Consider the following 24547-nt stretch of genomic DNA (forward strand, 5'->3'; position numbering starts at 1 on the left):
GAGGCAGGTTTTAGTACTCATATAACAGCGCCAACTAAAGCACCCTTGAGTAGCATTGGCACTATAGAAGCTTGCATGGCATGGTATAAAACACTGGAAAGGAATCGAACTGAAGAAAAAGAAAGGGAGCATTAAAACAAAATAAATGTAAGGAAATCTAACAAAATGGAGTACATCTGCGGTGGAAATTCCGCCGCAGTGCGGCGGTTTAGCGGAGTGGGCGGGCCGCGGCAGCCAACAGACGTTCGCAGCACTACAAAGGTAGTGCTCGCGAAGGCCGTTGGCAGACGAACGCACGCAAGGGGATAAAGAGGCATAACATAGCAAAACATTCAGGCAGGATGATTACTGTTTATTTTAATTAAATAAACTGACTTGCCTCTAACATAAATGCAGCAGCGCATGTATATACGTTTTATATATGTGTGTTGAAGGATTTATCAAGCATAAACCGAGCTACAACGCTTAGGAGGACTGCACAAAGGTTTGGGTAATTGGAGGATTACCAGGTACCGAGTGGGGTGCAGGTTTACACAGGACATGCTACTAGGGCACAAGTCCTATAAAAAGAAGTGGGGGGACTGACCAAGTAAGGCAATATGCAAATGACCTCATGGCGTCCCGACGTAGCGCTATAAAACAAATAATATGGTGCTATTTAAATTATTTGTGTAAATACTGGGACAGACAAACCCATCTGGCAGTCTTACAGTGTCTGCATTTATATACAGGGACAGAACAAAGGCAAAAGCATGCCTCTCTTAAGTACCTGTGAAGAGAAGGCAAGCTGTGTGCATTTGTTTCCCTCTGTGGTATTTACATTTAAATGTAAGGTTCCAGGCGGCCCCCAGTCAGCATTCACAAACAAAAAGAGGCCGGATGGCCTCTTAACTTCGGCCCAGTTGGCGGTGAAAAAAGGCTCCCTCGCTGCCTGCATGTTGCTGCTGGGAATGGAAAGCAGGTAATGTGCAGGCGCTGCTGAACGTATCCCGGTGTCTTACACCGGGACAAGTTTAACATATTTCTGTGGGGCCCAACTTCTTGGCAGGGGGCCCGGCGTCCACCCTGTGAAAAAGAGTGGGGGGATGCCATGTACCAGCGTGTATCCCCGACTCGAGCCCTGCATGCTACATACTTTTAGGTTCACTATTTTCCTAGTGCAATTAGCTTATATCATGTGAACATGTGAGAACACTCTCCGGGGTGATCCATTCACAGAACAAGGGGGAGGTTACTCTCTGTGTTTGGGATGCTGACTTTCGGTATGTGTCTGCTCATCTCACTTCCCGCCTCCTTCTCTCCACAGGTTGCAGTTCCTGCCCCAGATACCCCACATCTGCAAGCACCAGCACCACCTCCACACGGTGCAGGGCCTTGGCTCCCGCTCCGGCTCCTGCTGCTCACGCTGCAGTCAGAAGAAATGGCCAGAGGTGCTCCTATCTCCGGAGACGGCCGCAGCAATGGCCGCCATGCCAGCAAAGCCCCCAAAGCCAGCAGCCAAGGCCGGCCGACCAGGAGAAATCACCATCCTCTCTGTGGGCAGGTAAGTCAGGGCACTTTTAGCATGTGTAGTTTATTCATTGACACTCTTGTGTGATTTGACAATTTTTCAGACTCTTCGATACATTTATGGGATTTGGAGCTCAAAGTGTTTCTTAGGTGATGCTTCTAGACTTTCCTTTTCTTAGAGCTTATTGTACACTCTTCTCCCTATCACAATCACTTAGATGCAGTTGTCACCAACCTCTTTCCACGCACAATGCTGTGGTACCCAAATCTGGAAAGCAATTGCTCGTGATGAAGGCCAATCCCACCGTGTGGTTCATGATATGGTTGTGTCCTGCCACTGCAAAACATTTCTTGTGAGTCACTTGTCTGGTCCTCGTGGCAACTGGACAAGTGATGTCCATAAGGGACTCTTTGACTTGGTGAACCATAGAGGGATTGAAGCTGTACTGAATATCTCCACCTCCATGGTGACAAATTGTCCATTCCCTGAGTGGTAATTAGAGAGGAAGGAGCCATAGGCATAGAATGTCCAGGCACAAGAGGACCACACTGAACTGATTTGGGGTAAATAGACGGGAGAACCTTCTCTAAAGCAAATCAGGTGCCATTTTAGGGACGCACATATGGAGAATGCAGGTTGGTTATCCACATACACGGGATATTCATCTTTGGTAGAGTGGACTGCACAGCTCAATGTGACTGAAAGCAGGATTCTAAAAACAAAGTAGGGGGGAAGTTGAATTTATCTGAGCTTGTGGGTCCTCTGGATGTGCACCTTCAATGCAGACATGAGGTCTAGCAACCTTCTGAACCCTGCATGCAACATTCAAACACCTGTAGACCTGCAGAGGAACTAGGGCAACCAGTCCAGTTTGTAAGATTTGAAATGTGATTTCCTCTAGCCAAGCAAGATTATATCGCTGACATTTTTTTGCTGTGTAGATATATTTGTACTCATTGTTCTTCACCATACTACATTTGTTCCAGGTTCCGCGTAGCTCGCATACCAGAGCAGAGACAGAGCTTGATCCCCACAGAACTGAAAACCATCTCTGAGTCTAGCAACCACGACACCACAGAGGCCGCGCCCAGCCATCCCGTGGAGCAGAAGACGCTACTCGGAAATGGTGTGAAGACGAAATGGCTGAAACCAGCAGAAAACAAGCAAGAGGTGAGTAAGCTGTGTCCAGGGCCAGATTTGCTCAGCTCCCAGAGGTCGTGTATCTCGTTTTTTTAAAGAGAACTGGTAATTTTTTTCTTCTAAACAAAATCTCTACCCAATAGTATGATCTTTAAGCTGGAGACCCTTTCTCTTACATGCTGCTGCAGAAGTGTCTGCAGTTTTCCTGAGGTTTGGTGAATGAGGACAGGGTTGGGTTGAGGCATCTCCTGCGTTAGCAACCTGCCCTAATCGGGTGCTGTGGATGGCTCGGTCTGAAGTGGTCTTAAGACCTAATTCCAAAGGACTTGGAAGACCTTGAATGTGGCAGCTTTTTGTCAGAGCGACACTTGGAATCCTCCATCTTGGTGCGGTACTAGAATATCTTACGGGATAAATATTGTGTCCTAAATATATTCTACAAAAATATCACCCCATTGGAGTAAATAATAGAAACATAACACACATATGGATGACATTGTTGAGAACAATATTTAGTACACACTACATATGGCAGACGACATATGTATGTGATATTTTCGCATACAACCTCTGTCTTGAATGCGTGTTATCTTTTATGAGTAGGCCCAGGACACCGAATGAAAAACAGCCTGTGCTTTGTAACGGAAGTGTTCCGCAGTTGTCTACCTAGCGGGAATGGAAACCCATAGCTGGCCTGCTGTCAGTCAATGAGCTGCCATCGAGTGATTGATTACCAAGAACTGTAGTTGCCGGCCATCAGTTATTCAATAGAAGCTCATTGATTGGTAGCAGGCTTGTAAAGAAGAATATAATTTTCCTCCCATTCCTCTCTGCTATTCCAGCTCACCCGTTCTCACACATGAATGTATTATTGGGTGTTTGCTACATTTGCATATTTTTCTCTTGTGAAATTATGCCAAATTTCATAAAAATGCAGCAAAATTACACAAAATGCAAATCTGGTACTTCACACTAAAGTGTTACAAGTGCTGCAAACAAGAGCTGCTCACGTTCTGTTCATCCCTGTTCACTAGATTTTTACCTGAATTGACTTGAAACTATGCGACGAGGCATGATGGCAAAATTTGGGTAATTTTGTGTAACATGAAATTCCGAGAAGTGTACAAGATTACATCTCTGTATCGAAAAGTTCATATAGATCAATATTATGACGAGGAGTTTAGGGTCACATGCCTGTCTGCTTCATCAACGTGTTGTGTAAAGTGTTAGGTGTGAAAGCCAGGGATTTTCCTGGTCATGCCACTAAAGTTGAGCGGCCATCGCGAAAGTGGACATCAGTCGCGAAGAATGCCCCGACTGCTCCGGCATCCCTTCGAGGGAAGCAGGACTTCTGAAGGGCACTCTGTATCCTGGGAAAGAACGCTAGTGAAGGTGCCGGGCATGTGGTTGAGGTTGTGTTGCCACCACAATCCATGCTGAGGTCTGGAGAACTTACAGTTGCCGCATCATGTACCCAATGCAATGCACGCTGTGAGTGGTTCTAGAGTTCGAAAAGCAGCCAGTGCCACAGAGTTCGAGACACCTTATTCAGGACTGTCACTGACACTTCCATCACACATCGTTCTTCAGGGTTCTGATGGACTATCTGTGTTCAGGACACTATTCACCACTCTTTGGTGAGCACCGGGTTAATTGCGAGACAGTGTCAAGCTTATAGCAGTATTTAACTTCTGCATTTCTCAGAGAATCTCTTCCCAGACAGATATCTTACTCATGTAACCCACAGTAGCAGAAATTACCAGCATTCAGATGCCACTGGCTCATCTGGTGATGCTTAAATAGGACATAAATATTAATTGAAACCCAAGAAAGCTGGCCATTCTGATCTGCGTGTTCAGTGAGTCGTGTAGGAAAGCACAACCAACGTAGTCTCCGGCTCTTACAGTATTTCCTCCGTGTCTTTCCTAGTCCTTTTTTAATCCACGATTGAAGAGGTCTCAGGGTGCATGTCGCCCCCTACAAACTACAAATAAATCATAAATGCTAATTTCCTCCTTCCCTTTCTCCCATGCATATGCGAAGAAAAACGTGCTCATATTAGTCGTGTGCTTCCCACGCAAGTCTCAACTTATATGATCTGTTATCCTTGCATCACATCCTGAGGGGATATGCTCACCTCCTCAATTCATATCATGGAATGTCCTCAGCCCTTACTTTTGTTGTTCACCTTTTTCACTCTTGTAGGGGTGAGGAATGAATGGCGGAATCTCCAAAAAACACTTTGGGGCAAATTTCTTGATAACCAAGGAAATTGTGAAGAAAGGTCTTACTTTGCTGACGAGGACGTTCATGCCCTCTATGAAAGCGATAATGTGATAGGCTGATATATAGAGCTTTGGAGATAGGTAGGAATGCAGATAGATAGGAGGCGCACACATTTTACTTGATACATTGATAGATCTAGATAGAATGAGAGGTATTTAGCGATTTACTATGAAACTAGAGTAGAATTACCCTCAGTCAGTTTAGTTAACATTGCATTAGCATCCTGTATCCTTGGGGCAGTTCCACCTGGACCTCTGACCATCATTCATCTACGAGCATGCAAGCTCGACTAACCACTCTCTTCACAAGGATTTGCGTGATATCCGACTTTTAATCTGCGCTGTCATGCATTCTCTTCTAACATCTGTGGCTTACGCCCACAACAAAATCTATGAAGACTAGAAGATGACCTGGGAGCATGCCAGAGTGGGACATAGTGGCACCACTGCACATCACACACTGCTTGCCTATCCTGAGATTTCCAGGCCCTATGCCCAAGGGTGACGCCAAGAGCAGGAGTAAAATCATCGAAGCAGAAGTTAAAAGGATTCAAACTGGACAGGAAGCAGACAACGCCAAGCAGGACGCTTATCCTCTGGCCAGTGAACAGATCACTCTTACCTGGGTGTCTACCTGGGATGGCTTGGGAGCTTGTCGGGGCCATGTGACTCAGTCTGTTTATAGATCTGTATGCTAGTGTACTTAATGATGACTCTCAAGTTGTTTTCCGTGCTGTATAAGTCTTCGGATTAGTCGGCCACTGGTGTCAAAGATGTGGTCGAGTGAAGGGCAGCATCAGAAGTATAATTATTCCATTGCAGGTCCTCCCAGACTCTGTGTGCGCTCATAGACAAGTCACTGAGCAGCCTCTGTTTTTATTACAACTGTAATTGGTAATGCCCAGACAGGTGTGTGCCCACAGAAAACTCTTTATTTAAATACACCAACCATTCCCTGGCCTTCCATGGACTTCGTATACAATCCCTGCATAGAAACAAATTTTCATGACATCCTTTGGTTTAGAATTATGTGGGTTTAAGACAAGCTAAGCTGCTTGATGCACAGTGTAACCTTGGTCAAGTCACTTAATCACTGTGTGTTGCCACTTCACTATTATTCTATTTCTATACCAACATACAGTCATGTGTATCTCCACGTTCCTGCTCCACATGGGTGTTCCTCAGTGGGATACTCTGTCGGGCTGGTAGAATGGGGCAGTTTAGACCTTGCTGGTTCCATCCTTCTGCTGGTAGATGGTCCAGAGAAGAGACATTTTAGACTGGGAGACCAGGGCAAACAAGCCCTCACAGTGCAGAGCAATGCACCATAACCCACTTCCATGCATAGCCCCTCACTGGAGAAACGAGAACATCGGCTACGCCTTCAGGTCAGAGCACAGGATAGACCTGGTGGGGGCTGGGCGTGGGGCAATGAATGTTTCTTAAGTGCTTTGTTTTAATTGGGGTTTTGTCATCTCTTAATATTTACATGTAGCACTATATGGTGGGGGCCCTGCTCTGTCCCTTGTACAGAAACAATCCAATTTTAGACCTAACACTACATTTTGCACGGGGATGGAGAGAGAGGTTGCATGGGATTTCAGTCGGGTGAACATCTGGAGATAGGAGACCTGACCATTAGTACAATCAATATGTTCCTCCGACAGTCGCAGTTCCTCTGCGCATCTCCGTTGTATACACTGTACTTGGCAAGGGCTTCATCAGGAGGGAAGCCGTTCAAATGCAACGCTTTATGGACCTTCACACTTGAATTAGAGAAAATCAGTCTGGTGGACCCTGTGACTCACTAAATCTTCAAACCAGCAGAACTATGGCAATGGGAAAAATGCAATTCCAGCTACGTGTTCACATCTGTACTGTTGCCTCCTCATAAACACCCCCTTATTTTTGTGCTTATGGTTGCTGGGTGGTGTTTGGTGTGAATTTGCTAGAGTAATTTTATAAGAGCATCAGTGGAAGAGGAGAAAACAAATCTTTGCATGATTTTGTTGGAACCATAGAGAGGTATAATGAAGTCATATATCTCTTGAAGCAAATGGAGACGTCCACCAGCGCTGTGATGCTTGGATCCTGTTTGAAGATGCATACTTCTAAATCTAACGATTCTTCCTTTCAGGACAGTATGCACCTCATTAGCCGAGGAGAGAAAGATCTGGTCCTCTGAAGGTAATAATCACGCCCATGCTGCTAGTCATAATGGGTCAAAGATGCTTCGGCTCTTTCGCTGTAGAGTGTTAGACCTGGCCACCATCTCTGCTTTCTAACACTTTTTGGGAACTGTGCTCTGCTACTGAACTCACTAAACCTCGGCCTCTGCTTCTGCTTAATGGCTGCCGGACTCGATGCGTAGTGCTATTGGTCGGTGACACGCTTTCTTCCTTTTTTCACATACCATTTTTCAGCCTGGGAACTCACCAGCTTTCCTAGCCACTGTCTCACTTGTGACTTTCCACTTAGCAACCACCCACACAGCCACCTTTATTCTTGACTGCATTTGCTTCCTGAAATATTCTGAGTAATATTTCCTGTTTTACTGTGTGATTCCTGTTGTATTACCATGTGTTTGCGCGTAATACTGGCCCAGAGGATCTGCTCCCCACTCGCCAACCTTCCTCATTCACTTTCAATGTTGTTAGGAGTCAGAAGGCTTCGAGCAAGCACCTTCTGCAGGCCATATTTGTATTAAATTCTCCAATAGGGAACTACTGTTCATTACCCAGAAGTGAGATTAACGTGTGTCTCCAGTCCAATCTATTAATCCCACTTAGACCCGCTTCACCTATCTCACCCACGCCGAACGATCTGAGATCACTTGAAAAGGAAGCCCCTATAAGAATAAAAGAGTGTAAATATACACAGCAGTGATTTAATTTAGAGCTCGGTAGATCAGTACAGGCATTGCAGAATTGAAAACACCAATAGAATGGAACCAGTATTGTGGTGGAGATAAAGATAGTGTGGAAAACATATAAGAGGTTGTTTTCATCAGTCGTGGAGCCAAATGGGAACCTATACTTGAACATGAAATACCCAACTACATAGTGAGATCATACTGAATTATGTAAAAATCGAAATAAGGAAAATTCTTATAAGGCTTCAGAGCAGCTTCTCTCTTCCTGCCCAGCGGAAGGTTTTTGTTTTTTTTGCAGAGTTTTATATAGCGCGAACTAGACCCGAACCGAATCAGAGCGCTTTACATATTTTCCAGTTACGTTACATGAGGACACACTTTCATTTTAGGCACAGGTAGATTAAGTGATTTGCCCAGAATCACAGGAGGTTTTGGCGTTGTTACCGAGACTCAAACCTAGATCCCCAGGTCCGAGGTCGAGCGCCCTAGCCGTTAGGTTGCCACCTTGAGGCGGTTGTCATGAGGATCAAAGTCTCCGCGGGTCTGAAAAACCAAAGCTGTCTTCAAACATTAAGAATTGTTTTGACTGCTTCCCTGGAATTCCAAGTCCTGAACTTGTCTCACCAACCGAGCATCATTCCTCGGGCCCATGAACATTCTGTTGTCAGTCCACCCCTAGAATACGACCGACAGCAAGTGGTTTACCAACTCACTCCTTTTTTTTAGCCTATTTCACCCCAGAAAAGTCCCAGGAAGAGAAGTAACGGGGCAGTTCCAGAATCATGCTCAAAACATTCTCATCAATCGGCAGCTAGGTTTCGGAGCCACAAGAGATACTGCAACAGCACTCGCATACATGGGATGAGTGTCCTACGTACCTAGACAAAAGCCATATGCCAATGTGGGGAAAGGGCAGGGTGAGTACCTGGGAAAGGAGCTAAAAAGGTTCTCCTTCCCAGTGAATCTCAAAGGAGAGACAAATGGAGAAAGTTGAGCCTGTCTGCCTCATCCTGCTTCTGATGTTCTGCGAGATTGATCCAACGCCTCATGCTATTCAATCTTTGGAAAGAATAACTGAAGCGGGCATTGTGAAAAGTCAGCCTTATTGTATTCCATAATGTTGAAAGCATATAGCTATACTAAAGATCGCTTGCATTCTAAAAATGCAAGACACAGAGTTCTGAATCAAAATTTGTGAAAGTATAAATGGCATCACGTCAACTCAAACTTAACCCTTCACAGACATGGGTTGACTCAAAGCTTTGGAAGGTGTCCATTGGAATCCGTTAATAGGATATCTCTGGCATTAACCTCTTTACAAACCTGTAGCTTCCATTGTGACCGTGCTCTCTTCGGAGTTAAAGCCATTGGCACTAAACAGTTTGTGTCAAATAAATGTCCAAGTAGAGAACCTCTATATATCTTAATATATGGCCCACATGAGACAAAGTCAAAGAGAAGGCATGTTAAGTCTCAAAGACCGTGCCCTGTTTCTAGAGCACCGACACATTAAACTCCTCTGGAACCCTGACCACCTATCATGTTTATACCTCTTCCAGCCACTCATGATCAACTTGTTAAGCAACCTCCGACTTAGTTAAATTACAGATCCATGCTTATCGCTAGGGAGTGCGCCTTTTCCCTGTATCTTCCGTGTGAAAAAAAACCTCAACTGCTCACTGTGGTGTGACGTGTTTCTTCATCCTTGTTGTCCATTCCATTTACATTGTGGTCTGATGCCCAATTGGGCTTGGTCCACACCGTAAAAATAATTATACTACTTAGGGTAAATCATACAAAAGCCCATAAGGAGGGTGAAAATCTATAGAGTTGAGGCAGAAAAGTGCATAGAAAGCATGAAGGGAATAGAGGCAAGGACTTGCAACAAGGAGAAGCAAGAACCTACCCATACGGAAAACAGGAAACCAAGGAGTGGAGGTAAGAATATACAGGGAGTTGAGGCAGGAACCCACATGGACGTCTGCCAGAGAATGAAGGCAGGAACCTACGAGACAGGAGGTGGGTTCTGCAGGGGGTTAAGGCAGAAACCTATACAGAAGGAAATCACGCGGGCAGTGGATACAGGTACCTACAGAAAAGGGAGGCAGGAACCCGCAAGGCAGTGGAGCTGGAAACCTGCAGCGATAGGGTACGGAAGTCTGCAAGAAACCGACTAGGAATGGGAGTTGTGATGGGAATTCATTGAGAGTAAAGGTATCCTGGGTGGACGAAAGAAACAGGGGAAAGCAGGCTTGGGTCATGAGAGAGTGTGGGAAACTGAAATGAGAACAGAGAGGAGAGGAGGGACACTTGAGATGAGGAATAGACATGGGAGAATGAAGGAGACAAAAGGGGAAAAGACTAGAAGAGAAGCGCGAAGATGCAACTGACTTGAGGAAGCATCAAGAATCTGAATAAGCACGAGGTAGGGAAGAAATGTGAGTGGGAAGAGACATGAGGTGACAGAAGGGACGTACGGAGCGGGCATAGGCATTGGAGAGAGGCGTTAGAAGAAGAAATTTAAATAAGAAAAGGCATGTTTATCCGAAAGAGACACTGCACGAGATATGCGAAAGACACATTATGTAGAACAGTGTGAAGGTGAACATAGCAGAGTGATCATGAGAAGAGATGTTCCTGGGAAGAGGCGTGAGTGAAAGTCTGGAACTCATGTAGGTCAGAGAGATGAGAGAGACATAGACAAAGTGACCTGCAGTGGAAAGAAAGACCTTCGAGTGAATCGTGAATAAAAGGCCATGGTTGGGAAACTGCCATGTACAGAGAGGAGAGAATGAGGGGGTTTAAGCAGGAGGTATCACTGAGTACAAAAGCTATGAATGGTGTATATAGCAACAGTGGAGAATAGAATAAGAAGGAAAGACACCTGTGAAGGAGAACCATGGGGCAGAAGAGGTGGAATGAGGAAAGAGGCCCAATGAATGAGACAAGCCTCACAGTTGTAAGATTGTGTTGTTAAACCTGCTTCCAAAGTGCATTAACTTGAAGTATATACCGCTAAGTGTAAATAAGTGGATGACTGGGTAAATCATCGATTCTTCTCCTGTCCCTGGTTCGAGCTTTGACCCACAGATGTCCCCTCCTTCAAGCTGCTCTCTGAAGTTCCTGGACTTGGACAGAATGTGGTTTGCTTTGCCTCTGTTGGACATACATTTGGGGTTTGTTATTGTCATACCACAGCCACCCCTTTCTTTCTTCTCCTCTTTCCTCCTAATCACTCTCAGCTGCACTCCGAGTGATCATCCCCAGAGCAGCTCAGACCACACTGTCCTGCCATTGTCCAATCTCACAGACCACGCTCTTCTGCGATTAGTCCGTGCCGAAGACTTACTTTAGTGCCATTTGCCAACAGATCACCCTTTGGCCCGCGTCATAGACACTCACTTTAAAACCATTGGTCAGTTCCATAGACCCAACTCTCATGTCATTTGCTATAGGACCATGCTCTTGTGCCACTGTCAGATGTCATAGAACCTCATACTTATGCAATTGGTCAATTCCCTAGAGCTCCCTCTCATGCCATTTGCCAGCAGGCGTTACTCGTGCGTCATTACAACAGCCGTCTGGTCTGAAGTGAGCATTGACATTGGTGAGGCATTAGTTCTAGCGTGCATAGCTGCACAGAGTGCTAACTGATGCTTCAGCAACCATTCAGGACACAGCTGACAGGATTCATTGTGCTATTCATAATAACATAACGTGTATTTGTAAAGCGCACGTTCGCCCCAGCAACAGGGCATCTTGGCACTGAAATAACAGCTGTATATTGTTGCTCAACTCAATGGTACTCATTTTATCAACCTCAAATGGATGAACGGCTGAGTGGACCCACTGCGATTTGAACCTGTTAACATGAGGTCGAACACAGGTCACTGCAGTAGATGCATTAGTCCACTGAGCCACCAGACCCAGCTGGCAATTGTGTATTCCAACGTCACTCCTAGTAGTTACACCACAAGCACAGTACGTGAAATGGCCCTAGACATCAATTAAATTCCGAACACCCCTAGCTTGATGGACTTTTTCAAAAGCTGAAAATAGACATTGAAAGTCCACGTCAGTGCTGGGTGTTATGTAATGTCCGGTATTTGTAAAGCGCAAATAATTACCCGAGGGTGTCAAGGCGCTGGGTGTAGTCGGGAAGATTAAGCGAGCTATTGCCCAGAGTCACATGGTGCTGAACTGATCTGCCGTCGGCACCGGGGATCGAACCGTGAGCCCCCGGGTTCCAAAGTCAGCCGCCGTGGCCGCTGCGCCACACCTCTTCCCCGACTGCCATCTCTTCGAACATTGTGTTTTGGGAGTTATCTAGTGCTCAAACATCTGTGTGGTGTGCCTATTGCCCAGCCCTCCACCACGCCCGCAACCCCTCGGAACCGTGGGTGGGTTCTGAGTAAGGACAGGGGTCAGTGGGCAGGACTGATCTATTCTGAGAAACCTCCTAGCCCTTCCCCGTGCCACCGCTGCCTTCCTGTCAGTCAAACACCCGCTCTTTTGGCACCAAAGAAATAACGCTAGAGCGCCATTGGTGTGCGCTCAGGTTAGGCGATGCCTACTGTCCAGGGTTGGATTGGGATTAAAAATCGGCCTGGGCAGGCTAAAAAAAAAGGGGCCCACGTTTGCATATTGCCTTTCTGCAAAACACGGCTTCGGCGAAATGGTATTAAAAAGGGGGGGGGGGGAATGGGCAGATTCGTTTACACTGTGAAACACACCTGAAAACAAGTGAGGCCACTTCTGCTCAGGCCCCCTGCCCCCGCTCAATCTGCATATATTAATGGGCCGGCCCAGCGAGAGAAAGGGACCTTTGATAAAAGGGATGTAATGGGCCCATCTACCTACAGAAAGGCCACTCAGACAACCACTGGGCCGCTGGCTGTATCCGAACAATGCAGAAACCACCCAAATCGCCCCCCCAGGCTGCTCAAAAAAGCAGCCCACAGCTGGAACTGGACAACGGTCCATCGGGCATTGCCCGAGTGCCCCAGTCACCAATCCGACCCTGCTACTGTCACTCAACTTCTGAAGGCCTCAAAATCCTGACAGCAAGCAGGCTCGCCTCAAAGGGAGGGAGCCGCCACCTCCCCCCACCCCCTGTTGCCCCCCTTCTCCCGGCCTCCTCTTTTGTGTTGTCCAGAGCCGGCATGGGGTCACCTTTCTTGATGAGCAGGAGACAGCAGGTGCAGCCTATCGAGGGATTGATGGATCTTGCGTCACGTGGACGGTGATTTGACAATCCCGCCCTGGTGTGCGTTTAACACTCATACCTTTCAAAGGGACTTTCTAATATCTTAAAAAATGAACAAACAAGTTGGAAGTGCTTCGTTTCTTCTGATGTGGTTGGTGTTGAAACTGCATCTCTCTTCTGTTGTTTGGTGTATTTTTCTCAGCTTGTGTTCTTTGATTGCAACTGGTTTGCATCTGAGCTCTGCAGCCGGGTGTAGAGCTTAGAAGACGAACCACAGCCCTGTGTTTGGACTTTTTTTCAGCACCACGTACGCTTAGCTGCCAAGGTTTCAGATAGCGCATGTGTGACACTTTCATAATTTCAGTGAAATTGTGAGTGGTATTAAACGGTTGTGAGTGACACTTTGCTCACGCGCAAAACCAAGCAAGAAGACCAGGAAAAGTATATAAACATCAGAAATGTCACTCATTTGAGCGACCAGAAACTGTAAGGAGTTTGAACAGCTGCTGCAAAGCACCAGAAACGAAAGTGCTCTTGTACCTGAACGAAGTGTAAAACAAATGTGTGACTATGACATTAAACTTGAACTCAGACTGGCCTCAAAGGGAAAGAAACGACCCCTAGGGAGGGTCCTGGGGGAGATTCTTCCATATCCCACAGACACCCAGAAATGTAATACAACATCATAAAATATAACTTCTTTTGTTCTGTGATGTTTATGAGCGAATCGGTTATATTTACCTGCTTCATCTAACATCAGAATTCCCGAACATTATGGGGAATTTTGCTCATTGGTGCCTCCGGGATAAGCCACGTAAAGCACCCCCCGGGGTAACCACAAGATATAAAGACTTATTTAGGACTTATTATTCCAACTAAATAAAGAGCAAAATAAAGTGTAAAATGTTCACCATGGTAACAACCAGTGCTACAAAACGGCGAGCGCATCTATCACGCTCATTTTTGTCTTAAAAAGTTTACAAAAAACAAATTATCCCTTGATTCACTCAATCAAACAATGTTTTATTATAGGTGTTTTTACAATATTTGTGTTTTAATAATATTCACACGTACTAACGAAATAAATTGACTTGTTTGCACTGCATAATATAGTAGTATCATTGTTTGAGTGTTTCAGGGACTTTGAGTGAGATTTTTTTTAGTTTATCTACGTGTTTTATATGAATTAAGAATTCCACTATTGATAGTGGGTTCTTGTTGATTGAGTGAATCAAGAAATAATTCGTTTTTTGTACTGATAATACTCTACTCCCTTGGTTGCCGACAAGAAGTCTCTCTCTGTTTAACCCCTTCCGCGCTCATGACGAGCTCAGCTCGTCATGAGCGACGACGCTCGCACGCTGATGACGAGCTGAGCTCGTCATGTAACGCGGTGTTTTTAAAAACGCAGCGCGCAGCGGGAAAACCGCTAGCGCGCATGCGGTTAAACACATTAAAAAGTTTACAGGCATTACAGGCACAGTAGTTCTCGCCAACGATAATGAAATCGGGAAGGCAAGTGCCGGTTTACTTCGCAGCGCTGCCAATGGTCTGGCCTCTCGACGGTGATGGAATGCCGGGCAGCATCGGACTCCGCCCCAACCCTACCCTCTTCTTGCTTTCTGCACACAGCTGGTGCGGCCGAGCAAAGCAGGGATCCCGAGACCAGGGAGCTAAGGCTGGCGCAGAGGAGGCCGTGTTAGTCCATGAAACACGTCACAAGCTCAGCGGTCTGCTGAGCCATTCACTGCCACATTGAAATGGGACAAGTGAATTCAGATTTGGGAGTCTGAGTGGTACTTGGCTAGGGTGACCAGAATTTTAAAGCAAAAAAAAAGGGACATTTCACAAAAATAGAAGAAGGACTATAATTGTACGTCAAGTGAGCGCACAGAATGACAGAAAATTACAAAACAGGCTGCAAGAACATACATAAGATGCATTTATTAAACCCAGTGCCTTGCCCTTGAATTAAATTGCTTTCTTGGAACAACGGTACAAAAGGGGGTGGTGACGGACAGAGTGGGCTAAAGAACGGTGATGGATCAAACCCAGATCTTTTGACTGGGTGTGAGTGTTTGATTGGTTCAGATGCTCCGTCCATCACCACCCCCTTTTGTACCGCTTTTGGCCGCCATAAGTGTGGCAGGGTATGCTCAGACTTGAGTCCCTTGCTCACTTTGCCACTGGATTCAAGCAAGCCGGGCTGAAGACGGCTGGAATGCCAGAAACCGGTCCTCGGAAGCTTGTTTCCAGTCCAGGGAAGGCATGGCTTGGCAGTTCGGGCTGGACTGTTCCCATGAGGCACAGGGTCAGACTGATTTGCATATGGCCATGTCTGAACTGGGGTGCAGAGTGGGCTAAAGAACGGTGATCGATCAAACCCAGATCTTTTGATTGGGTGTGAGTGTTTGATTGGTTCAGATGCTCCGTCCATCACCACCCCCTTTTGTACCGTTCTTGGAACAACGGCCAACTATCCCTGCTTTGTAAAACATAAAAAAATACCTCTCCCCGTTTTTAGTCGACCCTCTCCAAAAATCGGGACATGAGCTAAATTTCTAGAAATCTACCAGGACAGCTGGTGAAAAATAGGGACCATCCTTGCAAATCCGGGACGCCTGGTCTCCCTATGCCTGACTCAAGAACGGACTTTAAACAGCCATGTTTGAAATGGAGCCAAACTCAGATTACTCCAATTTAGAAGACCGGGAATGCCAATGATTGCCGTGCCCCATGTCCCTTGCACATTGAAGTTGAGAACAGAAAACACCAATGTGCGACATTATGCCGCTGCATGCCCTCAAAGTGTAACAGCATGATCACGCTGCAAGGTGTGTGCATAGCTGCCAATGTTTCAGGCTGCTTGTGTGGCGGCAGGCTGTGGCCCCAGGAGCGGACTCCAGAGTTCCACTTCCGTCATTCTAGAGCCGCCCGGTCGCAGGAGCTCGCAGTGCTCCCGTCACGGCTGCCCCAGCCCTGAGTTACCACTCGGACGCCGCGCTGCTGCACATGCAGTTCCCACTGTTGCTGTCACTTACTTGCTTCACCCTCTGCACGCAGATGGTCAAAACGCGTGAATAATGCATTTTAATGCAGTGATGTGGACCACCATATTAAAATGCGTTAGTCTAACACCTGATGCGGGGCACTTGGCAGGGCTGCGTATGGCCAATGGGAATCTTCCTCCAAAGTACCCAGTCATTGCCCACAAATTTAGTAAGGGAGTTTCCCAGCATATTAGAGCCACCAGCATTACCGTTCTGTGAAAGTCGGCCAACATTTCCGTGGCAGTTTGTCCCAGAGTTAACCCCGCGGACGTGGCGGCAGATTAGTCACTTCTGATCGGTCGGCGGATCCGCCTTAATGTATTCCATAGTTAACAACATTACTGAAGCCCACTTCTTGTGTTTGCCTAAATATTTCCGTTGAAAGTGATGTCACTTCCGCCTGACCCATATGTGGACAGAGACAGGCTGAAGTCCTGTCAGAGTTCTCTTCTCTTAGTGCTGTGGTAGAAGTGAAAGAGGGTCACTTGGTGTGATGGGGATGTGGGATTACCAGGGGTTTAGGAGGTTTACCACTAAGAGAGACTGGCTAAGCATGATAGAGACATGGGATTTACCTGGAAAGAGACAGACTCTATGTGATGTAACCAGGGGATTACCCGGGAAGTAGAGTGACTTGGTAGGATGGAGATAGGGGGGGATAGAGAGGGGACTGACTCAGAAGGAGAAAAGCTTGAGGTGCTGAAGCCGGGGAATTCCCGGAGGAGGCGGCTGACTTGCCTCTGAGAAAGGCAGGGCACTGCCATGTAACGAGACTGACTTTGTGTGATGGGTGCCTGGAATTACTAGGGAAGGAGACTGACTGGGTGAGATGGAGACAAGGCACAGGCATGGAGGAAGCAGGTGTGATGGAGGTGAGGACTGACCAGGAAAGGGACTGACTTGCTGTGGTAGAGGCAGTACAACGTCAGGGAAAGAGACTGACTCAGCATGGTGGGAACATAGCACAGCCATGGGAGGGGACTAACTCCATGTGATGGAGACGAGGCACAGCCATGGGAGGGGACTGAATCCATGTGATGGAGACAAGACACAGCCATGGAAGAAGACTGAATCCATGTGATGGAGACAAACCACAGCCATGGAAGGAGAATGAATCCATGTGATGGAGACAAGGCGCAGCCACGGAAAGAGACTGAATCCATGTGATGGAGACAAACCACAGCATGAAAGAGGACTGACACCAAGTGATGGAGAGAAACAACAGCCATGGAAAGAGACTGAATCCATGTGATGAGGACAAGGCACAGCATGGAAGAGGACTGACTCCATGTGATGGAGACAAACCACAGCCATGGAAGGAGACTGACTCAGCTTGGTGTGGACAGGGCACAGCCATGGAAGGAGAGTGGTGTGGTTTGACAGAGACAAGACACAACCATTGGAAGAGATTGACTCCATGTGATGGAGACAAGACACAGCCATGGAAGGAGGCTGAATCCATGTGATGGAGACAAGAAACAGCCATGGAAGGAGACTGAATCCATGTGATGGAGACAAACCACAGCCATGGAAGGAGACTGACTCAGCTTGGTGTGGACAGGGCACAGCCATGGAAGGAGAGTGGCGTGGTTTGACAGAGACAAGACACAGCCATTGGAGGAGACTGACTCCATGTGATGGAGACAAGACACAGCCATGGAAGGAGACTGACTCCATGTGATGGAGACAAGACACAGCTATGAAAGGAGACTGGATCCATGTGATGGAGACAAGACACAGCTATGAAAGGAGACTGGATCCATGTGATTGAGACAAGACACATCTATGGAAGGAGACTGGATGCATGTGATGAAGACAAGACACAGCCATGGAAGGAGACTGACTCCATGTGATGGAGACAAGACACAGCTATGGAAGGAGACTGACTCCATGTGATGGAGACAAGACACAGCTATGGAAGGAGGCTTACTCCATGTGATGGAGACAAACCACACCCACGTTAAGAGACTGAATCCATGTGATGTAGACAAGACACAGCCATGGAAGGAGACTGACTCCATGTGATGGAGACAAGATACAGCTATGGAAGAGGGCTGACTCCATGTGATGGAGACAAACAACAGCCATGGAAAGAGACTGAATCCATGTGATGGGGACAAGGCACAGCTATGAAAGGAGACTGGATCCATGTGATGGAGACAAGACACAGCTATGGAAGGAGACTGGATCCATGTGATGAAGACAAGACACAGCCATGGAAGGAGACTGACTCCATGTGATGGAGACAAAAAACAGCTATGGAAGGAGACCTACTCCATGTGATGGAGACAAGACACAGCTATGGAAGGAGGCTTACTCCATGTGATGGAGACAAACCACACCCACGTTAAGAGACTGAACCCATGTGATGTAGACAAGACACAGCCATGGAAGGAGACTGACTCCATGTGATGGAGACAAGATACAGCTATGGAAGAGGGCTGACTCCATGTGATGGAGACAAACAACGGCCATGGAAAGAGACGGAATCCATGTGATGGGGACAAGGCACAGCATGGAAGAGGACTCACTCCATGTGATGGAGACAAACAACAGCCATGGAAAGAGACTGACCCCATGTGATGGAGACAAAGGGGAACATCCTTCACAACGCTGATGTTACACCGCAGTTCCCTTACGACGCAACTTTTACAACGCAAGTTGTAACAACGAATTGCGCTGGGGACGCTCCAGGATAGTAAATAGTTTAATTTACTATCCAACTCCTTCCCTACTATCCATGGGGACTGGAGTTGGAATAGTAAATTAAACTATTCACTATCCAGCCCCCAACAACGCAAGTCGTGGTAACGACTTGCGTTGTAAAACACGCGTCGTAAAGTACTGCGATGTAAAACATCGCGTTGTAACGACATACATCCGGAGACAAACCATAGCCATGGAAGGAGACTGACTCAGCTTTGTGTGGACAGGGCACAGCCATGGAAAGAGAGTGGTGTGGTTTGACAGAGACAAGACACAGCCATTGGAGGAGAATGACTCCATGTGATGGAGACAAGACACAGCCATGGAAGGAGACTGACTCCATGTGATGGAGACAAGACACAGCTATGAAAGGAGACTGGATCCATGTGATGGAGACAAGACACAGCCATGGAAGGAGACTGACTCCATGTGATGGAGACAAGACACAGCTATGGAAGGAGACTGGATCCATGTGATGGAGACAAGACACAGCCATGGAAGGAGACTGACTCCATGTGATGGAGACAAGACACAGCTATGGAAGGAGACTGACTCCATGTGATGGAGATAAACCACACCCACGGAAAGAGACTGAATCCATGTGTTGGAGACAAGACACAGCCATGAAAGGAGACTGAATCCATGTGATGGAGACAAACCACACCCACGGAAAGACACTGAATCAATGTGATGGAGACAAGACACAGCCATGGAAAGAGAATGAATCCATGTGATGGAGACAAACCACAGCCATGAAGGAGACTGAATCCATGTGATGGAGACAAACCACAGCCATGAAAGAGACTGAATCCATGTGATGGAGACAAGACACAGCCATGGTAGGAGAATGGATCCATGTGATGGAGACAAGACACAGCCATGAAGGAGACTGAATCCATGTGATGGGGACAAGGCACCCACAGCCATGGAATGGGACTGACTCCATGTGATGGAGACAAACCACACCCACGGAAAGAAACTGAATCCATGTGATGGAGACAAGACACAGCCATGGTAGGAGAATGGATCCATGTGATGGAGACAAGACACAGCCATGAAGGAGACTGAATCCATGTGATGGGGACAAGGCACCCGCAGCCATGGAATGGGACTGACTCCATGTGATGGAGACAAACCACACCCACGGAAAGAGACTGAATCCATGTGATGGAGACAAGACACAGCCATGGTAGGAGAATGGATCCATGTGATGGAGACAAGACACAGCCATGAAGGAGACTGAATCCATGTGATGGGGACAAGGCACCCACAGCCATGGAATGGGACTGACTCCATGTGATGGAGACAAACCACACCCACGGAAAGAGACTGAATCAATGTGATGGAGACAAGACACAGCCATGGTAGGAGAATGGATCCATGTGACGGAGACAAGACACAGCCATGAAGGAGACTGAATCCATGTGATGGAGACAAGACACAGCCATGGTAGGAGAATGGATCCATGTGATGGAGACAAGACACAGCCATGAAGGAGACTGAATCCATGTGATGGGGACAAGGCACCCACAGCCATGGAATGGGACTGACTCCATGTGATGGAGACAAACCACAGCCATGAAGGAGACTGAATCCATGTGATGGAGACAAACCACAGCCATGAAGGAGACTGAATCCATGTGATGAAGGCAAACCACACCCACGGAAAGAGACTGAATCCATGTGATGGCGACAAGACACAGCCATGGTAGGAGAATGGATCCATGTGATGGAGACAAGACACAGCCATGAAGGAGACTGAATCCATGTGATGGGGACAAGGCACCCACAGCCATGGAATGGGACTGACTCCATGTGATGAAGGCAAACCACACCCACGGAAAGAGACTGAATCCATGTAATGGAGACAAGACACAGCCATGGTAGGAGAATGGATCCATGTGATGGAGACAAGACACAGCCATGAATGAGACTGAATCCAAGTGATGGAGACAAGACACAGCCATGGTAGGAGAATGGATCCATGTGATGGAGACAAGACACAGCCATGAAGGAGACTGAATCCATGTGATGGGGACAAGGCACCCACAGCCATGGAATGGGACTGACTCCATGTGATGGAGACAAACCACAGCCATGAAGGAGACTGAATCCATGTGATGAAGGCAAACCACACCCACGGAAAGAGACTGAATCAATGTGATGGAGACAAGACACAGCCATGGTAGGAGAATGGATCCATGTGATGGAGACAAGACACAGCCATGAAGGAGACTGAATCCAAGTGATGGAGACAAGACACAGCCATGGTAGGAGAATGGATCCATGTGATGGAGACAAGACACAGCCATGAAGGAGACTGAATCCATGTGATGGGGACAAGGCACCCACAGCCATGGAATGGGACTGACTCCATGTGATGGAGACAAACCACACCCACGGAAAGAGACTGAATCAATGTGATGGAGACAAGACACAGCCATGGTAGGAGACTGAATCCAAGTGATGGAGACAAGACACAGCCATGAAGGAGACTGAATCCAAGTGATGGAGACAAGACACAGCCATGAAGGAGACTGAATCCAAGTGATGGAGACAAGACACAGCCATGAAGGAGACTGAATCCAAGTGATGGAGACAAGACACAGCCATGAAGGAGACTGAATCCATGTGATGGAGACAAGACACAGCCATGAAGGAGACGGACTCCATGTGATGGAGACAAGACACAGCCATGAGAGGGGGTAAACATGAAAGGTGACTACTTTGGTATGAAGGAGAATGACTCCGCGATGGAGACGAGGGATTGGCAAGGAAGGAGACTTGCTCGTGTGATGGAAATAGGTCACTAACCTGGAAGGGGCTGGGTGTAATGGGGGCAGGGAAATTCTTACGAGGAGGCTATTTAGGTGTAAGGGAAGTAAGGTATATTAATAGGAGGAGAGCGCCTCAGCCAAGGCATCTGAGGGAGGAGACGAGCCGTCACTACAAACACCTCCCCCCCCCCTTCTCCCCTCCTGCAGGCTCCAGCTGCGCTCCCTCCACTCGGCGCCATATCTCACTGTCACGCTGACGTGCTTGCAGGTGACCCGGATGAATAAGGGGTGTCAGCAGTGCAGCAAAAATGCAGGCGAGGGAGAGAGCAATTAATTATCTGCAGGGGAAGGGGGAGGAGCCAAGGTTCTTGTGGACTGCAGCTCTGCAGAGGCGCCTCCCAGGCCCTGCAGCAGCCCCACAGCATGCGCCCTCGCACCAGCAGGGCCTGAGCAGCAGCCCCACAGCATGCACCCTCGCACCTGCGGGGCCTGAGCAGCAGCCCCACAGCATGCACCCTCACACCTGCAGGCCCTGCAGCAGCCCCACAGCATGCACCCTCACACCTGCAGGGCCTGAGCAGCAGCCCCACAGCTTGCACCCTCACACCTGCAGGGCCTGAGCAGCAGCCCCACAGCTTGCACCCTCACACCTGCAGGCCCTGCAGCAGCCCCACAGCATGCACCCTCACACCTGCAGGGCCTGAGCAGCAGCCCCACAGCTTGCACCCTCACACCTGCAGGCCCTGCAGCAGCCCCACAGCATGCACCCTCACACCTGCAGGCCCTGCAGCAGCCCCACAGCTTGCACCCTCACACCTGCGGGGCCTGAGCAGCAGCCCCACAGCTTGCACCCTCACACCTGCGGGGCCTGAGCAGCAGCCCCACAGCTTGCACCCTCACACCTGCAGGCCCTGCAGCAGCCCCACAGCTTGCACCCTCACACCTGCAGGGCCTGAGCAGCAGCCCCACAGCATGCGCCCTCACACCTGCAGGGCCTGAGCAGCAGCCCCACAGCTTGCACCTTCGCACCATCAGGCCCTGCAGCAGCCCCACAGCATGCACCCTCACACCTGCGGGGCCTGAGCAGCAGCCCCACAGCTTGCACCCTCACACCTGCAGGGCCTGAGCAGCAGCCCCACAGCTTGCACCCTCACACCTGCAGGCCCTGCAGCAGCCCCACAGCATGCACCCTCACACCTGCAGGGCTGAGGAGCTGAGGCCCACATGGACTGCTCCTCTCCAGAAGCGCCTCCCTGCACAATTCACACAACACGCACCCTTACACCTGCGGGGCTGCACCTCACTCGGCCCGGGAAGCACTCGGAGCGGGGCTCCGTCTTCTTACGTCCCCTCCAGGGTACGTCAGCCGAGGCCCCTTCCGAGTCACGGGTTCTCTGTATGTATGGACACTGTATCCTACATTTCCCCGAAGGCTCCATTCGGCCCTCTCAAGGCATAGGACAGAAATAGCGCCTCAAGCTATTCCGAGCCCGGCTGACTCACTCCTGCCATCAGCATCCGAGGCTGAGGCCAGCGGGCGACCTCCTGACCGCCGGGAGGGGGCGCGGGGGCAGAGGGGGCCGTGATTGGAATACTCATACCAACGGATGAGTACCCCTCCACGGCCCCGCCCCCGCACGTCACACATTTGTGCTCAGGTTCCCTGTTGTTCCATCTCCCGCTGGAGGTCAGATACAGGCTTCCGAGGGGCACAGTGCCCGCATTTGGGGGGGGGGGGGGGGGGTGACAAAGGTTGGCAGAAGTGGGAGGGCACCTCAGCAGCCCCCGTCTGCTATAACGTGCTGCAATTATTTTGTGTAGCAATATACAATCTTCCTCAGCTGGAAAGGTAGCTCAGTGGGTAGAGAGGCTGCCGCAGAGAGCTGCCTTTAACACTCAGGAAGCAGATTTTGGTACTGACCTGTGTTTCTGAATTCGATCAAATGAATACTATTGAAGTTGGGAAAATAGTAGAAATTATTCCTAAGCACGTATATATTTTGGGGCATGCTCTACAGGCATGGACAGCTGCTTTTGGTATTTGGGGACCGAGGGTTTATATAAAGTCGGAGGTAGTAAACCAGGGCGAGTGAGCAGCATCTAACTTCTTCATAATTAGAAGCATCTCTTATGGCCTTCGAATATATGACGATACAACGAATTCCGTTGCAACGCATGCCTTTACCACGCATGCGTTACAACGGAATTCGTTTACCACGCATAAACATTTCCTCGACTATTTGCGTGGTGACGTCATACGTCGTTAAGAGAAAACGGCATTTTTTCCCGATTTCTCTTAATCGACTCTGATGCCGACGTGACTTCAGGTGAGTTGTTTTATTTGGGGGGGAGACCCCCCAAGCCCCCCCTTTCTTTTTTTTTACCTTTACCACATATGCCTTTACTACAAACATCGTAGTAAAGGCATGCGTGGTAAAGGCATTAGTGGTAACCACGCATGCGTAGTACTGCATGCGTGGTTAAAGATTTCGTGGAAACGGCCTCGTTGTAAAGGCCGTTTCCCATGGCCTTCACCTCGGTTCTCGTTGTGCCTCTGACTTGAAAAATTTGTTCTAGGAGCAGCTGTATCGTACCCCAAGCCAGGTTTGTTTTACTCCTACATTTCTGGGAAGGACGATCTCTTAATAGGAATTCCAAATTGTTGGCAACAGTGCTTAATTTGTAAACACTTAGTGCCGGGGCTCTCGACAGGAGGACACTAGAGCTTGCTCCATCCGTTGCCCCTGACAGCACAGTCAATGCCAGCACCAACACACTACTAATCATCACACTCTTAAAAGTGTGACAATTCATACTATTACAAGCCCCAAAGCTATAGGAATGGCGTTGGAGGCAAATACTAATAATTGGAAATTGAAATTGAAATAATAAACAGAACTTCTTGTGCTCGTACCTAAATTGGTAGACACCACTACCATTTGGAAGACAGTCATAAGTCCCGGTACTGGCAATTATGTGCCGGTGCTGAGCACCGGAAAGC

General features: G+C 48.2%; 1 protein-coding gene across 3 annotated transcripts in view; it reads left to right on the forward strand.

The window, feature by feature from the left end:
• The window catches only part of RELT (RELT TNF receptor), a 183532-nt gene that overhangs the window by 142563 nt on the left and 16422 nt on the right, over positions 1-24547 (forward strand). For 2 of the 3 annotated variants that reach the window (XM_078658555.1, XM_078658554.1), the window contains exons 9-10: positions 1307-1543; positions 2497-2680. In XM_078658555.1, coding sequence (XP_078514681.1) covers positions 1307-1543; positions 2497-2680 — 421 coding nt within the window. Of the gene's footprint in view, positions 1-1306; positions 1544-2496; positions 2681-7072; positions 7123-24547 lie in introns of all 3 variants that reach the window. The other variant, XM_078658553.1, reaches the window with a different exon arrangement.

This window comes from Lissotriton helveticus, chromosome 8, assembly GCF_964261635.1.
Source record: "Lissotriton helveticus chromosome 8, aLisHel1.1, whole genome shotgun sequence".
NCBI classification, from domain to species: Eukaryota; Metazoa; Chordata; class Amphibia; order Caudata; family Salamandridae; genus Lissotriton; species Lissotriton helveticus.